General features: G+C 48.5%; 1 protein-coding gene across 4 annotated transcripts in view; it reads left to right on the top strand.

Annotated features, from left to right (window-relative positions):
- The window catches only part of RUNX1 (RUNX family transcription factor 1), a 249211-nt gene that overhangs the window by 195433 nt on the left and 35742 nt on the right, over nt 1-18036 (top strand). For 3 of the 4 annotated variants that reach the window (XM_038581436.1, XM_038581435.1, XM_038581434.1), the window contains exon 6: nt 14533-14724. The exons of the other annotated variant lie outside the window; for it this stretch is intronic. In XM_038581436.1, the coding sequence (XP_038437364.1) occupies nt 14533-14724 (192 nt within the window). The remainder of the gene's footprint in view (nt 1-14532; nt 14725-18036) is intronic. 4 annotated transcript variants of the gene reach the window in all.

The raw sequence follows: 18036 nt of genomic DNA, 5'->3' as shown, positions 1-18036 counted from the left end.
CTTTTCAATATATGCATGACAAGCTGTAGGAGAAGCTCTTCCACATTGTTCTAGAAGACTGACATGAAGTATGCCAAAGTCTCTTGGGGTCTGAATTCTTGCCCCAGAGTAAAGCATCTCACCTCCCGGGGTGCCTGGACCAGCTAGCCACAGGTGTAGGAAACAGGTGTAGGAAACACCCTGTCACCCTCTAAGTTCCCTAAACCAACATGTCTTTCTAGACTTGTTCTGGAGTTTTTTGGATATTTTGGTACCTCTTTGGTAGGGCTTTCCTTCATTTCCTCCAAAAGACAGTGGCACATTTCAATGACAGGATGCCCTCACCATTGAGTTGGAGACCTTTCTGCACGTGTGCAGCTCCTTGATTTGTAACCTGCATGCCCCAACATCATCTGGGTGGTTAGGGTGCATCTCAGTCGATGCCCATGCGTGTCATCCAGTTGCACTGTGGGGGGACCTGAGCCAGGACACTGGTCACCTCTGGTGCTGCAGGAACAGGTGGGTCCCAGTGCTGGGAATGCCACTGTGACAGCCAGCATGGGGACCCACGCCTGCGGATAGATTGTTGTTGGCAGTGCCACACAGTATTATCCTGTTTAGCTTCTTGGCTTTGGGGTGGATTGAGAATTTTTCCGTACACTAGCCATCCTCCACTTCTCATTTTGAAGACAAACAGACAAAACTCTGCTTGAGTTTTCCCCCCAAAGGCTTGGGGTTTTTTCTGTAAGCCATGTAGCCAAGAAAGTCATCAAGTAAGAATTAGATCCAGGGATCCCTGGGTGGCGCAGCGGTTTAGTGCCTGTCTTTGGCCCAGGGCGCGATCCTGGAGACCCGGGATCGAATCCCACGTCGGGCTTCCGGTGCATGGAGCCTGCTTCTCCCTCTGCCTGTGTCTCTGCGCCTCTCTCTCTCTCTCTCTCTCTCTGTGTGACTATCATAAATAAATTTTTTTAAAAAATTAAAAAAAAAAAAAGAATTAGATCCAATGGGTCTCATAGAACTCCACCACCACCAAAGAGCAACAAAACAACCCCAGAAGTTCAGCTTGAATAAGTTAAGGAAAAGCTACCGCCTTGCACTAGACCTGCGTTTAAGGTCATTTGAGTGAACTTGTCATTTTGGAGTTCTGTTCTTTCCATGTTCTCGTCTTTGATAAATAATTTGCTTTAAAGGTTTTTTTGCTAGGGAAAGTTGGCAACAAAGAAGGGATAAATTAGGTATAATCTATTACTGGGCCTCTCAGCCGTATTATCACACAGCACATGAGACACTTACATTTGGTTGAATGTGAAATGCCATTTTTGTAACAAGACCAGGGGAGTGCACCTGGCGTATTTGTATCAAGTCTTATGTGCAAGTAAGTTACGCAGCCTTGCGGTAAAGTTTGCTACAGCCAACAGCTGACTATTGTGGGTACACATTAATAGATGAAAACTAAGGTCAAAAAAAATTTAAGTACCCAAAGCAAATTTCTTTTCTGTTTGCAGTTTTTTTTTTTTTTAAGAAACACCATTGAATTAACCTGCCAACTCCCTAGACCCCTATAAAGTAAGTTAATGGCAATACATTAGTTTAGTACTTCCATGATTTACATGTACTCAGGTTCCATTAAAGCCAGTATTGACTAAAACTCAGACCGTTATGGAAGTCTTTCAGGATTCTTTCATATACTGAAATGTCGAACATTTGATATGCTATGTGTTTGGTTGGTTTTGTTTTTATTTGCTGCGGCCTCGAAGTCAGTCTTCTGGTCACCTGAGATGAAAAGGAAATATTTTGAACTAGGTCAATTCGTAAGGACTGTATGCATTCGTGCCCCCTTTTGGATTTGTTCCTGGTGTCACCTTATTTTTACTTAGCTTCAGAGTGCTTCTGTGATGCTTCCAATTCATTCGTTTTAAAGAGCTCAAGAGAAATGCACACGATCACGTCTTTCTTGTTCGTCTTCAGCATTGCCAACAGGGCATGGGCCCCTGGGTTTCAGAAATGAAGCAGAGAGCTCTGAGCCGGAGGGAGTGAGAGAGGCATTTGGAGCTGGACCGGCCTGGCTTCAAGTCTGATCCCTGCGATTTACTAGCTGTACCTCAGTTTCCCCACCTGTAGAATGGGGGCTGTAAAGAGAAAATGAACTAGGCTGAGAGGCAGACTAGAGTGGTGGTTGGCCACTGGAGAGCTGGCTGCCTCATTCAACGTCTCCTCTGAGACCAGATTAGGTGTAAAACCAGGAAGGTGATATACACCCCTGGTGGGGTGGGGAGGGGCGGGCCAAGGTCTTGTGCAGATTGATGGCAGCACAGCCTGGCACAGGGGAGCTTCTTAAATATTAGCACATGCCCTGGACACAGATCCCTTTCCCTCATCCCTTAGCCCTTACCCAGGGAACTACTGGAACTCTGCCCAAGTGGGGGCCAAGCATTTGCCATTGCCAAGTTATTAAAAAAAAAAATCCTGGCAAATCAGGCCCCCAGAATACAATACAATAAGGGCTTTTTTCTCTTTTTCCCTTTTACCCTATCTATTATTAATTCCAAGTACTGAACCAACTTCAACAACTTATTCCTCACTGAAGCAAAATCCCGTTAACTGAATTGCCTTGTAGAGAGAGGTGGTCCTTTTCCAAACAGAGATTTTATCAAAGTGTTCTTGTTTCTTAACTGGATGCTAGTTAGCACTTAGGGTGCTGTGTGCCTGCAGAGTCTCTCAACATCGAGAAGCTTCCGCTGGGCCATCTATAAGATGGGAAGAATCATAGGAACGGTCTACTGCGTAGGGTTGTTTTGGATGAATTGAGATAATAGATGTCAAGATGCTTCGCAAACAGTCTTAACAATTCGACAATAGAAATCTGATGGCTAGGTAGCAAAATAATAGAAAAATGTAATAGAAAAATTGTGCATATTACACAAAAAATCTGAAATAAAATAAAATAGGAGTCTGAAATAAAATCATTATTGGTTTTTTGGAGGTATATTTCATCTCATCAGGTCTTTTGCAACTGAGGAGAAGACAATTGTAGAGAAAAAACAGAGACATTCAAATCAGACCTGCTGTAAATCCATACTGCTAGGAATTTTACCTTTTGCCATCAGAATATCTTGATATTTTCTTTACCTACTGCTATGTGTGCTTGATGAAGATTGAAAACAAAAAGAAGCAACCCTGGTGGTTATGAGAGCTGAGTTTTCTTTTAAGATGTATTTCTTTTCCAAAGCCAAGTGCAGTTTTTCCTCCAGGACCCTAGAATTCCCTTTTCTCTCAGTGAAAGGCTTGGGAAGAGCGCTGGAACACCCAAGGTCCTAGAGCAGCTGGCGGAGTCCTTATTCTTTTTTTTTTTTTTTTTAGCTCTTTACATATGCTGCTTGCCTGAGATTTCTGGATTAGATTTCAGGGAGGTGAAATGTTACACCCTTGAGCCTCCATGCCAGTTTCCCAGGACAAGTCAAATCTGCAGCAGCTCAGAGGTGAGAATCTTTCAAGGCTCCAGAGAGAGGCTGGCTTTCTGTCCTGTTCATTTGCTGACTGGTTGCCAGGAACAGGTTGGGAGAAACTCGTTCTCTTCCTTGGGTGATTCAGCCAGTCTCAAAATAAATAGGCAGCCGAGTGCAGGCAGAAAGGACTGGAAACTGCTGAAATTTGAGTCTCCAGGGCTGGGCTCTTCTCGGGAGCTGCTCTGTTGAACTGTAAAAAGAATCCTGAGCCCTGGGCAAGGGAGCGGCGGCCTGGTGGAAAGACCGCTGGCCTGGGAGACACAGCTTCTGGCCCCGGCTGGCTCTGCGAAGCTCAGCGGCCCACGTCCACTCTCAGAGCCTCTGCTCCCCTGTCTGCAGAATGAGAGGGCATCCGACGATTTTAAGATCCTTATGGGCTTCTCAAAGGATGACTCGATCGATGTCTGTAGGAGCAGTTGCACTTCCAATGCATCATCTTCCAACCTGGAGGAGGAGAGCCCTGCAGTCAGCCCACCAACCTAGGGAGGCAGAGATCCTGGGAAGATGGGGGAGAGCCTGGGGTTGGGAGGGGGGAGAGGAGGGGTGCATCTATCACTCCCCCCGGCTGGAGAAAGAAATGAATAAAAAGGTCCACTCCAGAGTGACATGCCACAAGCAGGGGAAATCATCCTAACTAGATTTCCCATGGCTTTGGCATCATTTAAGAAAAAAGGAAAAAGAAAAAAAAAAAAAAAAAAAGACATCCTTATATCCACAAAGTACTCAATTGTGCAAGCCACGGAGTCCCAACATGGCCAACTTCCTGAAGCTGGCCGGTCAGAGACCTCGGTGTTAATTCCTCAGCCAACTAAAAAAGATGGTTTGAGTCCTGTTGACTTCATTGTTAGATGTTTCTGAGCGAGGCCTGCCTCCCTTCTTCGCCTCCTTGCAACATTATGGGCTGTTCTTCATTACCTGCCCTACCTATCTGCACAATCTAGCCGCAAACAGCTTTGGTTGACCACACCACTTCCCTATTGAAAGTTAATACTGTTTGACTCATTCTGTGTTACTAACCTGAAGCCAAAGAAAACAAGCCAGAGAATAACCGGCTTGTATGGAGTTTGGAAAGCTCTCAGAGGCCCTGCTTTCAAAATCCTATACAGTAGCTTTACTATATCTCTCTGCTGCAGCTGCAAAGAGATGAAGGAAGCAGAAGTGGTTAAAAAAAAAAAAAAAAAAGAAAAAAAAAAAAGCTGAGGGTGGAGAAGAGCCAGGGCAGGAGTGGGGCGGGTGCCCCGGAGGCTGCGGGAAGACTCAGCATCATCCGCAGCACTTTCTGAGTCTGCTCAGGGAGCCGAGATCCTGCTTTCACACACCACAGTATTCAGACAGAGGAGGGACTGTTTACGGAGTCAAAGGGAAGAAAGTTCAAAACATTCGTGGAAAAGGAGGGTCTCCTCTTGCATGTGGAGCGGAGGGGAGCTGGGAAGCTGGTCCCACCAAGCCGGGCTTCCAGAGGCAGAGTCCCAAGGTCACGACAGAGAAAAGGGCAAGTCTGTTCCTTTGAGATCTAGGAAGATCCCAGGGATCTAGGGGAGAAGGCTGCTTGCCTTCTCTAGGCAGGTATCCCCAGCCTCCTTGTCCTTCATTCCATGGGCATTTGGCTCAGATGCTGGTCACCAGGGTTGAATAGGGGGCATTTGTGTCTTGCAATAAATAGACTATTCCCTCCCAGTGTCACCTGTTTTCATCACCATGTCACAGCTCTTTGGGAAGCCCAGACAAATAGCCACTTGCCTATTGGGGGAGGAGGACTTCCTCCCCTATAGATGCATGCTGCTTCTCAGCTGTACATGGACAACAGGTTGGCTCAGTGAGGTCAGCATCCCCCACACAACCTGAAAGCTTTTCCTCTGGATGGTGTGAGGTATGGCTAATAGCCCATTAAAAACGACTTGATGCTTTTCTGACCAGCAGGTGCTCAGGAGCCAGGGTGCCATGGTCCTCTGTGCACCTTCAGGGCCCGCTCAGCCCCTTTCTAAAGGACTTTGACAGCCCCTCGGTCTCCTGCTTCCACGAGGACAGCCCCAAAGTCAGTTGCCATTTATGACATAGAGAGAGAGAGAGAGAGGGAGAGAGAGAGAGAGAAATCAGATGCTACCCCCTGTCCCAGCAGACAGGGCTGGAAAACCCAGCAGACAGGGCTTTTAGGAATGGGAGGGCGTTTACTTACCCTTTTCAGAAATACAGGGGAGTAGAGAGCAGCTTGCACACTGCTGGGTGCACATTCCAGAATAAGTCCAGCCTATGAAAGGGGAGTTTAATCACCCCTTCCTTCATTTATTCATTCACCTAGCGTTTACTTGGGTGCCAACCTGGCATGGGCTCTCATGTGGGGTGTGTGCTGATGCGGAGAGGAGAGCTGCAGGGAGGGTGGGTGGCCAGTGTGGAGAATAGGAATGCCCGGGGCCACACAGTGAAGCAGGTGGAATCTGTGGACCTCTGGGATCATGTTCTTGTCCTCGGGGCCTTGCCCTGGGGCTGGCTCTGCTGAAAACCAGGACTCCACAGCTGGTTCAGAAGCTCCAGGCAACATTTAGGTCCATACTGACCTCTCAGTATTGCCCCCCGACCCCGCCACCAAAACGTACCCCCTGAAGTCACCTTCTGTTCCCTTCCGTGGGAGCAGGAGCTCCTCCGTGAAATGAATCCATGTTACCAGCCGTTACTGCTCTTGGGTTGCCTGGGACTCGCTCGCTAACAGGGGCTTTCTGGAGACCTGCCCTTAATCGAGGAGAGTGGCTAACGCTTGCAATTACAGGCTGATGGAGAAGAAAGGGTCTTGAACTTGTGAGCTGTCCTGCACCCCGCCCTCTATGGGGTTGCCTCCACCGCCCCCACCACCGAGGGCTGCCTCTGGTCAAGAGCAAAAGAAACCAGGCGGGTTCTCCGCCCTAAGCTACAATTACCTCCTGAGTCACCAGACAGAAACAGGAGGTAACCAGTGGCGACCAGCGACTGCAGATTTGGACTCCTCTGCTTTCAGGGAGGTCCAGGTCTCAAAAAGCTCATGCAAGTGAGCTAAAAACGCCACTGCCTGTTACTCGGAGGCTCCAATGGCAGCAGCTCAGTCTGGTTTCTGTTTTTGTCCCGTGAATCTTGGGGGCCTGGCTTGGGAGGGAGGGGGGCAGGCCCCACGTGGGCCGTCCTTCCGCCTGAAGGCTGTGCTGGTTGTTCCCCTGGCTCTGGCCCAGCGGCCGTGGCCTCTCCGTCCGACTGTTGCTTTGTATACACTTGTCTCTAGCAGTTGGTTAGGTCTTGGCCCACAGGACAGTGTGCGTGTGTGTCTGCGTGCGTGTGTGTGTGTGTGTGTGTCTGCGTGCGTGAGAGAATACTCACTACCAAAAACCCCAGGGGGAATTGCAGCAGCTCGTTGCTTCCATGAGGGTGTGAGGCTTAACTTAGCACGAGGGCCTTTTATCCATCCTGTTGTATTTTTTAGTCCAATGAAGAAAACACTAGAGAGCACAAGCTTTGCAGACTGTCTGACTGCTAATGAGACAGAAACCTGATGAGCTCAACTATGGCGTGTTTCCGCAACAGGTAGCTTTTCGGAGCCCTCCGCGGTTCCACTTCAGCTGAAAAACTTGAGTTCGAGCTTCCTTCGCCTCAGCCACATTCTGCTTTCCAACAGGCTGGTGGAGCACAGGCAGACGGCAGCCGTCATGCAGGGTCTGAACACCCGTTCAGTGTTTGGTGAGCCTGTCCTGTGCCAGATGCACCCATAGGGGAAGAAAAGAGGCAAAACCCCACACCCTCGTGGGGCCTACAGCCCAGTGGGCACGGACAGACCACAAGTAACATTAATAAGTACCATGGAGACAACCGAAGCAAAAGGGCTGAGGAGTGGCTGGGTCGGCAGTTTGTCATTTAAACTAGAGTGTTGGGGAATTCCTCAGGGAGAAGATGAAATTGAAGCAAAGACTCAAAGGTGAGGGTGGATATATGGTCCACAGATACCTGGGAGGAGGGTGTTCCGGGCAGAAGAAATAGCAGGTACAAAGGCCCTGAGGCAGACCTATAGGACTTATAGCAAGGTGGCCAGTGTGGCTGGAGCAAAGTGGGGGATTCAGACTGTCTGCCTTCTAGCTTCAAAATAGGGAGTATTCACCTGAGAGAGCAGGCTTAACAAAATGCCAGCCTGGCCTCTACAACATGTGCTTTATGCCACGTGAGGGGCCACGGCAGGACCATGGTTTGGGAAGCCCCAGGATAGGGAAGCCCCACGTACTACCAGACTTGTGGTCACTCGCTTACCTACTGCCACCTGCAAGAGAACCAAAACTCTTTCCAACCAAAGGCATGTCCCCGTTGGCGATTCTCCTGGGGTAGAGTATCGTGTCTGTGGATCCCTAGGTATGTTGAAACACATTACCTCGGAAGAAGCAGCCTCCTGATGGACTTTTCTCCACTGGCTCAGTGTGATTATCCATGTGTAGGAGGGAGGAGGGCACCTGCCCAAGGCGCGTGGGTGAGGGGGAGTGGACCACTGTACAGGCAGGGTGATGAGCATTAACCTCAGACTTGCGCTGCTCTTGCTGCTGATGAGAGGGGATGGGCAGGGGATCAAAAAGTATCATTCCTTTTTTTTTTTTTAAGATTTCTATTTCCTTATTTATTTAAGAGAGAGAGAGAGAGAGAGAGAGTTCACACGCACACAAGCCAGGGCAGGCAGTGGGGCAGAGTGAGAAGGAGAATCTCAAGCAGACTCTGCACTGAGCACGGAGCACAGAGCCTGATGCAGGGCTTGGTCCCACGACCCTGAGATCATGACCTGAGCCTAAACCAAGAGTCAGAGGCTCAACTGACTGAGCCCCACCCACCCCAGGCTCCCCTTCTGTCATTATTTTCTATCCAATCAGAAAAGCAGGAAAAGTGAGACCCTAGAGTAAAGTTCAGCAGACTGGCTGCCACCCCTGACACTTGCTAGGAGGTCTTGAGGTGAATCTAATGGCCCACTCACTGCCTCTGGATGTAGCCTTTCGAGGATAATGAGGAAAGGGCCAAAACCCAGAATGTGATGCTCCAGTAAGTAGGATGGCTCAGTAAGAAAGGCTCAGTGAAGGCTTAAGGGGAGGGAGGAGAGGACCCAGGAAGACTTATGTCCTAGGTTGCCAGTAACTGTCCGAAAGGCCACTGACAAAACAGCAGGAGAATGAGGGAGACGCAAGTGTCAGGAGGTGTTGTGCAAAGCTGCTGACCACCAGCACACCGGAGGGTAGAACCCTAGATCCAAGCCCGAGCTCCAAAGGCCAGTTTGACAGTTGAGCCTCGGACTGGCTCCCACGGGCCAGGTGTCTGGCAGAAAAAAAAAAAAAAAAAAAAAAAAGACAGAAAGAAACCTTTGAAAGTCCTAACGTCATATGAAGTTGTTCAAGAAAGCCTGTGCTTGGAGGCGTCCAACGAGAACCAGTTGAGTAGCTAATTGCTGCAGATATAATTGCTGTGAATGCTTTTAGAGCCCCTCGGAGTAATCCGTCTTAGTCCTTTAATTCCAGGCTTTCAGATAAGGAGGCTGGGTGATGAAGAGACTTGCTCTTGTCCGCAGGAAAGTTGGGTGGAAAAGGCAGATTTATAATGGAGGTTCTTAACATGCAGACTGGTAGCCACGTTTCCCTGGTGCCATGTTGTTTCTCTAGGGGAGGGAAGGATGAGAGCGCCTGCGCTAGCACCCCCATCCCTGTGGGCACCCAGAAGTCTCAACTGGGATGGAACAGGCTCCTCATCAACCTTCCCTGCTCTTCCTCAAAGCCCTTCCTTACATGGCTGGGCAAGAGTTACTTTCCCACTTGAAAATTCTGGGCTCCCCTTACAGATCAGCCCAAGTACAGCCACAGTGACTCACTGACTCATCCCAGTGCTGGTGGGAGAGAGACGGTCAACGGTCACCCATCTGTCGGGCAGACCCTTGGCATTTTCAGCTGCTCTGCATACATTGAAGAGTTAAAAGATTAAGAAAAAGGCCACCTCATAGTTGTCACCAAAACAAGGCCAGCACTCGGTGCTCGTGGACACGTAGGCTAATCACGGTTCTGGTGTATTTGGGGTGTTCGTGTCTAGCTCAGGGCAAATGAGAAGCTCACTGAAGACACATGTACCATCGGGAAGACTCACTCAAATCCCCGGGGTATAGTCCCTGACCAGCAGCATCGGCATCACTTGGGCCTTATTAGAATCTAAATTCTCAGACCGCACCCCAGACCTACCGAGGCAGACCTGTAATTCGGATGCTCGTTCAGGTGTGTGAGAGTCACTCTCTACTATGGGTCACAATACGTCTCTAGCTCTAGGTGCAAGCTGGGAATAGAAGTGGGATCGTCAAATGCAAATCCTTATGGCGCTCTGGGGGCCCCGTGACCTCGAACTACCTAACAGTGCACACCTCTCCTCTCTACTCACTGGGGGCGCACCGAGATTGGTATTTATAGTTGCATTGAGCGAGATTGCAGGGGGCAGAGGGTGGGGTGAGGGAGTGGATGTATTTTAGGGCCTGCCTTCTTTTTCCTAATTGGCTGTGTGAGATTAGATAAATGACATAACCTCTCTGAACTTCACTTCTCACGCGTGGGTTAAAACACAAGGCTGATTTCCCCAGCTCGTCTCCAGTTCCGAAGTACTCTAACTTTGTACGGATCTCCTAGTTTAGTAATAAGGGAAGAGGCTGGAGGGAAAAGTTAGGCTACCGAAGTTTATATACCATTAGGCAATATATAAACATATATATGTGTGTGTATATATATAATATATATTCTAATTTATAAGAGAGTGACATAGATATCACATGTCGTATTTTATATTGTGATATACACGATGGGATAGTGCTGCCCAACGTTAAATTAGCCAGCAGACAGATAGGTTTGCAGTTAAGAAGATTTATTTCATTACCTAGGAGTTGCTTTAAGGAAGGATCACATTCACATTCAGTAGGATTACTTTCCTGTCCTCGGGACTTTAATGACCTGGAGTTGAGACTGTTGTACCAGGAAGAAATGAGCTGTTCTCCGCACACATCCGTTTCCCAAGGCAGTAGCAAATTAAGGGTCGGTGGTGGTGGTGGACAATCCATGTTTTTTTAATCCAGATCTGTGTTGTTAGTATCAGATTGATTGGCAAGCATCTTTTGGAATACATGTATGCTTTTAGAAGAATCACAATGTTAAGGTTGTTAAGCTACAAATGGAGATGGACACACACACACGCGCGCGCGCGCAGGTATCTTCTTGGTATTGTCGTTTTGCATACGTTTTCCTCAACTGCGCATCATGACCATGCTTTTAGTCTACACCTTCCTACGTTTTCTGCTGAGAATCTATCAAGACAAGTAGTAAGCCCGTACCAGAAACATGGACTAACAAACCGCCATAAAATTATTCTCTCTGGCCAGAATTTTCCAGGGAAAGGTGACAATTTAGCCATACCTCCTTTCTCTGATAGAGGAGCATACGGCATATTTCACAGTTCAGCAGTGAGTGGTTTTTTGAAAAAGACAGTTCAGTTATGGATGAGATATGCATACCTCCTCAGTCTAGTTTTTATAGCAGAAAATTGAAAGCTGGCCTCATTATCCATCACAGATATCATAACATTTAGGGATGCCTTGTGGGCAGCCAGCCCAGCAAACTACGGGACATATGTCTTTGGAATTGAAGAAGTAAAATTTAACAGATGGGATTAATTTCTTTTTCTTCTTTTTTTTTTCTTTCGGTTTTTTTATGACTCTGCATTTATAATAAAATCCTAAGCGAAGACTTTTCTCAAAATGTGGGAGTGGTAGTAGAGAAACACAATTTAGCATCGTTTTCAACTCTGGTCAAGATTCATTAAGATGCCCTAGTATGAAGTCTCTTGGTAGCCACTATTTTAAGGACCACTGTGTCAACATTCTCAGTTGGCTTCCAGTGCGTTCAGAAAGCCAGGCTGCCGACATGCAAACGTTTAGGGCTGCCTTGTAAGTCTACTAGGTTTGATCCAGCGTTGAATTCCCTGCTGCCCTCTGAAGCCCAGTACTCAGCAAGAAGGAAGAAAAGTGAGTTTGATAGTGGACATTTCCCATACTCCTGTATTTAAAATCTAGGGGGCAAATTGACATTTTAATTGCACACAGATACAGGAAACCGGAGACATAAAGCATTCATTTTCCCCCAGCTTGAAAGTTTATATCGGAAGCTTCTGTATTTCGTACAAAATATTGCTCTTTGGCCCATGAAATCTGATGGCCTCGGAAAAGAAGAATGAGGTGTTCTTTTGATCTAGCTTATAAATGCATCCGAACCACACCTTTAATATGATAATGCTTTTTATTCCCCACCTCCACCCCCTTCCCCCCCCCCTCCCCGCCCCACCGTGCCTGGGTGTTACAGCCGGGTTCCAGCACCTCGGTGAGGAAGGGGTTCAAGATTCCCTGCAGAGACAATAACACTCTTACTTACTGCCAGGATCACATGTGGGGAGGGTGTGGAGTGCATGCTTCCCCCGCTCCTCCAAGCATTCGACTCAGCCTCCCGACTCCCAGGGCTTAGGAAATAGCTCAGAGTGAAGAATTGTTTTCTCTGAAAGTTATGCCTGAACATTCCTGCTAAAGCAGGCAGTCATCAGCTAATCTCTGTAAATGACTACGATTTTGGCAGGTGTCAGCTGGTACAGAAATTGCTCACATGTTAAAACATTTTTTTTTTAAACATGTGAGCAACGAGAGGAGACTAATACAAATAAATAAATAAATAATAATAATCGCACGTTGTGCCCGGCCACGGTAGTGGCTTACCTAAAATGACTTAACTCTCGCTCCATTTTTTTGGTGGCACGGGGTCCCCGATCTTGGTGGCCGAGACAGACACAATTGACAGCCTTTCCTCAGAGCCCGACCATAGACCTGAAAATGCCGAGTGTTTGCATTTAGAGTGATCTCACACACATCATTCTCCTGGATCACCCACTGTCCTTGACACGGTGTTCTTTAAAAATGCCACTGGGTGCCCAAGGAATGTGAAGTTTTGAAATGGGTACAAAACCTGCTGGAAGCCTCTGCACCATTACTTCGCCAGCCGGCATTCTTTCTGGGGCAAGTAGAAGCCTCCAGAATCATTTTTCCTGCCTTCTTCTCCGCTCAACTCCTAATACCAGCCATTAGGTCGTGCGAAGCATTTAAAAGGCTGAATTGCCATGCCTTGCGTGGCTTTTGCGTTGGAATTGTTTTTGCTGCAAGAATATCAGATTTTTCAGCCTAAGTCATCAGAAAGCTAAGAATCTGCCACCAAGATAAGAGGAAGGAGGATTCCAGAGGCACCACGGTTACACCATGATCGACTGAAATAGAATGTTCTAGAAAAAGACAGTTTCCCACTTCTGAGGGAAAGGGGTGACAGGGGTTGTTCCAGGACCTGGCCCTATGGCCTTTCGCCCACGAGGCCGGTGCTTAAAATACTCAGTCGGTAAGAGGCCTCTCACTTGTGTGCTGGCCCTGTGTGACTCAGGCTGTTTGTGTTTACGGTCGAGTGTTGTGGGCTGCAGGGCTGAATCAGAGTCTAGATTTGCCTTGGTGACACATGAAAAGAGGGAGCATTGCATTTGAACTACACAAATATTATGCTTAAGTCGTTCTCCTCATTTCGGAGCCGACCAGGTCTTGTTCATGATAAAAATCACTGCAATATAGTGGGTCCTTTTTTTTGGTGTGGAATTTGAGACGGTGTCAACTGTGCCAAGGGGCCTGGCAGCGGGAAGAAACGGCAAGCCACGGAGATTTGGAACCATAATATAAGTTATAAAATTTAATTTTGTAATTGTAGCGACTGGGAGCTGGGCTGCGATCTACTTCTCCCACCCCGGGCTGGCGGGGAGTGGAGTCCAGGGATCCTCTTTCTAACTGAGGTCTGGGGCAGGGCATGTGAAAGAGCCCTTGATGGTGGCAACAGGCAGGCTGCTCCTCCAATGTTGTTTGGAGGCCACCTGACGATGGGGGGTGGGGGGGGTGCGGGACGGGTGTGTGAAATTGGTCAATGAGCCTTTATTCGAACCACAGAGGTGAGGAAGGAGCAGGGGCCTATCCTCTGAGGATGGTGGCTCTATCCGTACATCCTGAGCCTGGGTTCTGCTTGGCAGGCCTTGAGTCTCCAGTTTAAAGCCATCTTGTTGGGGGGATAAAGGGAGCAAACTGGAGGCCCAGCCCTCCCGGCCTGTCCCATGGGACTGGCCTCTGCTCACTGCAGGGGGAACACGGCAACACATATACTTACTGTCTATACGGACAGCTGAGTGGCCCAACTGTCCACCCTGGATTGCTGAGCCCCTGGGGGAAGCTCATCCAGTCTGCGGGCACAACCTCTAGGTTCCAGATGAGGCCCTGTCAACCCCCTCCTAGAGGGTACACGGGGGGAAGCGGGCTTCGGGGAAGAATGCTGAAGGATGCTCGTGAAAAGCTTTCGAGGAGAGGGAGCGAAGAGGGGCCGAGGGGCTGCCCATGCCCTGCATCTAGCAGGAAATCCGACCTCCCCCAGGACTGTGGGTTTGCAGCCACACCTCATTTCCTGTTGGACGGGGCGTGCGCTAAGCTGGGCGGCCCACTTTGCTGCCCGTGGCCGGGGTTGCAGTGAGGAGCGGCTGTTCTGATGCCACAGGGAGGGCACCTTTCCTGGCTGCCCTAGCTCAGCCCGCAGTGCGTGGCCAAGTGCCAACAATTAATGCACCTTCCCTCGCTCCCGACCTTACACCACCACGATCCCCGCACGCCCGCTGCATTCTTGCCCCGCGGGGACAGGCGCAGAGGCTTGGGGAGATGGGGCGCAGGCTGGGGCAGCACCCCGTGGCCTGTGATGAAAGGGAGCCCCGGCTGCTGTGGGGTCGGTGGCCCTGGATCTCCCCTGGGAGCCAGCCAGGTGCGCCAATCTCCAGCAAATCCACGTTGGGGGTGAGGGGGCAGGGAGGGGCAAGACAAGAGAACCCCGACTTTTAGCAAATCCACAATACATTTTCTGATCTTTTCCCTCCCTCCTTCCTTGCCTCCCTCTCCCCTTCCCACCCTCCACCCCCCTCCCCACAATAGGACATCGTCAGAAACTAGATGATCAGACCAAGCCCGGGAGCTTGTCCTTTTCTGAGCGGCTCAGTGAACTGGAGCAGCTGCGGCGAACAGCCATGAGGGTCAGCCCACACCACCCAGCCCCCACACCCAACCCTCGGGCCTCCTTGAACCACTCCACTGCCTTTAACCCTCAGCCTCAGAGTCAGATGCAGGGTAAGTACCTGGAGGAAGCCCGCTTCCCGCCTCGCCCTCGGGCCACACCCCCCAGACCCATCCTGGCTTCTGCTCCTTGCTCAACGGGTGGTCCTCGGCCCAGCAGCCTGGGAGCTGGTTAGACAGCAGAGTCTCTGGCCCGCCCCAGACCTACTGAGTCAGATCTGCACCGTAATGAGATCCCCAGATCGAGAGGCACTGGCACCTAGGATATGGAGAGATAGATATCTATGTGTAGATAATATCTTGAATTTTTTGAGTTAGCTTTGGCTCTGCTGTTTTCCTACCTACCCATGAGGCTTGAACACACACACACACCAAGCAAGGTGAAAGTCAGGACATTTCAAGTTCTTATTGCCTTCAATTATTTGTGGGGTTTGTATCTATATGTTATTGTTTTTTTTTTAATATAAAGAAATACTTCGATAGCCTGGATGCCATCACATCAAAGGTATTATTGACAATAAATAAATTTGCAATCAATAAAGAATGCAGGTGGGCCCCCCCTCCCGATACCCACATACCCGGGTTTAGCCAGCAATTGCAAAAACAGGGTAAAATGCAATAATTGCATAAAACATGCTGTGCCAAATGAGAGAAGACGCACAGTTCATTTGCACCATAGAAGCCACTCTTGTCTATGATGATTTGCTCTGCGATACCATTTCGAATTTCTGAAATCCAGTTGTTTTCTCTGTGCTGGGCAGGACGCAGCTGCGTACGATACGGTCACAGTGAGATTCTCCAAGCAGCGGGCTTGTCTAACTCAAAGGGAGAGATAAGCAACACATCTGGGGGAGAGGGCAGGTGGCCAGCCAGGGACATGCTACTTGCCCTCTGGGACCGCAGAAATTAGCTTCCCCGGGGGGTTTCTCTGCGCGGGTCCTATCGTGGGACATGTCCCGGTCCTGAGTTCTCTAAGGTTTTGGGACCAGTCGCTCGCTTTGGTGGTTAGGATATGCTTTTGGGGGGCTCTGGAAAGGCAAGCAAGCACCCTTGCACAGAGTCTGATGGCTCATGCCTCGAGCTCTCCTAGTTCTGCGTCTGGGGGAGGTTCTGTTATTTGAATGGAAAGTTTCCAGACAAGACTTCCTGTCAGATAGCAGGCACACAGCTGCTAAGTGGTCCATCTGAAGGGTGGCCCCCTTGTCCCCAAACAGAAACGTAAAGCTTGATTTGGGCGGGTTAGCTCTCATCTGCAGATGCATCTTCGGCGTATTTAGGAAAAGGCCTCCTTGAGATCCTCAGTTTTGTGGTGCTTATCATGAATACTTGTTCGAGATATGCATATTGATTTTTTTTTTTAATGCCAGAATGCAAGCGTGTACGGTAAATCCGATCGAATGGCACGTTAAGTGAGAGGGATGAGTGAGGAGTGAAATGGTCCTTTCCTTCCGAACAGAACAAATTCTAGAAGGCGATCCCCTGATCCTGTGTGCGGGGCCGCTGAAATTAATTTATGCCATCCTCAGACCTCCATTCGTAACATCAGAGGGAAGACTCCTGTTTTCTTATGGTCTCAGCCCATAACTGACAATTTATCCTACTGGGCTGAGTAAGGGTTTTTCCTCGCTCTGCTGGTATTGGAACCCAAACTATTAAGCATCTTTAAAAGCAAGGGAAGATGCAGGGTGGCAAGTTGCAATGGTCACCCTTTAGGCTGGCTTCGTGGCGGACAGTTTTGGTGAGGAATGAATCAGATCTGATTTGCCTCCTGGTCAGATAGGCTCTTTTTCCCCAAAAGAAGAGGGGGAGGGTGGTAAGTGAATTCTTGTCCTGGGCCGCCAGCAGCTCTCGGGTGGAGACATTACCAAGGCCGGACGGGCATTCTTCGGCTCTTTGGAATACTGTATGCTTAGCAGAGTATCAGGTTTAACACAGAGCCTCTCCCCTTTCTTGTTCCTTTTAAAAACTTTTTACTTCTGCAACATGTAAGTAATAATAACTTGCTTTTAGAGTGCCCTAGAGGTTTGGTTGCTACTCTAAAGAATGTGTTAACTATATTGCTGAAGCTCTTTCTTTCCAAAATATGATTTGCTCTTCAGTCCTTCACTTGTAAAATTGGAGGAACTTTTTAAAAATAACTACCCAGGATACATTCATGTAAAACTACTTTTCCTTTTTCTTTCTTTTTTTTATTTCCTATAAGAAAAAATGTTTTTTTGTTTTTTTTTTACCCTAGTCATGTTTTGAGTAGACCCGAGGGATTTTTTTTCCCCCTGAAATTAGAAAGTTAACAGGGATAAGAGTAAAGTCTCTTTCAGCCAGAACCTTCATTTTGTTCTTGACAAGTAGGAAAATGCTTATTTTCCTGGCTTAGCTCTAGAGACTCCATATTATACTTAAGAAGATGCTTTATATAAAAATCCAGCATGTGTTTATGGCTCTCTTTGAAATGGCAGTCATCGTTGTAAGAAAAATATCCCAGAGGTGGTCACGGCAATTCTTCAGCGGTGCCGTACGGGTGTGTGACTGTTTTCAGCACCGGGAAACGTCAGCAGCCGGGGCTTTGGAGGGATCGTGGGGTGACAGAGAGGCTGGGACCTCATCTGGAGAGCTATGTCTGCCCCTTGAACTCTGGCACTAGGAAATCACAGATCCAGAAAAACGCCTTTATTTATCTAGAATCAGATGTGCTCGAGAATCCCTCAGAATAGGCATCTCAAATTATCTGAAGCAAGGGAAGAGGGAGGGGGGGCAGGTTGCCATGCCACCAAACCACTGTTTATTTGTTGAGGTTTTAACTATTAAAAGGGCTGAGGTTAATATCAACTTCCTCCTTTACCAGCTCCTAAAATTGAATAGAAAGTCATTTTGTCATGGCTACGCGACTCGTTTGGGACGTCATCGCAAACTTCTCCAGGCGAGTCTTAGGGCTCTTGTTCAGTCGTGGGAGGGAAAATGGACACGTGTCCTTTTAAAAGATGCGACCAGCACAGATCCCAGCGAGATGAAGTCGCTGATGCTGGATCGGTCACACATGCTCCCTTAGAGATGGCTCCAGGCAACCCCAGCAAGTCATTTGAAGAATTTGCCTCTTGATTTACCAAAAATGATGAACCACATTTAAGGCTGCATGACCCCTTCCTTTCTGGGGAGGATACCCAATATTTGCTGATGCAGAAAACTGTCAAAACTGGACAAAGAGGCCAGTTTTGTTGTTCTCGCGTGCGTGGTCATAAACTTCCAGGCGTGAGGCTTAACTCTTTCACTGGACCAGTTATGGTGTATTTTGGCACAGGTCAGGCCTTTTGTATACATTATTCCGCTCTCACCACAATCCTGTGCTGTGGTTTATAGACAGAGCAACTG

Source organism: Canis lupus, chromosome 31, assembly GCF_011100685.1.
Source record: "Canis lupus familiaris isolate Mischka breed German Shepherd chromosome 31, alternate assembly UU_Cfam_GSD_1.0, whole genome shotgun sequence".
Taxonomy (NCBI): domain Eukaryota; kingdom Metazoa; phylum Chordata; class Mammalia; order Carnivora; family Canidae; genus Canis; species Canis lupus.
The sequence above is the reverse complement of the archived record's forward strand: the minus strand, read 5'-3'. Positions and strand labels throughout refer to the sequence as shown.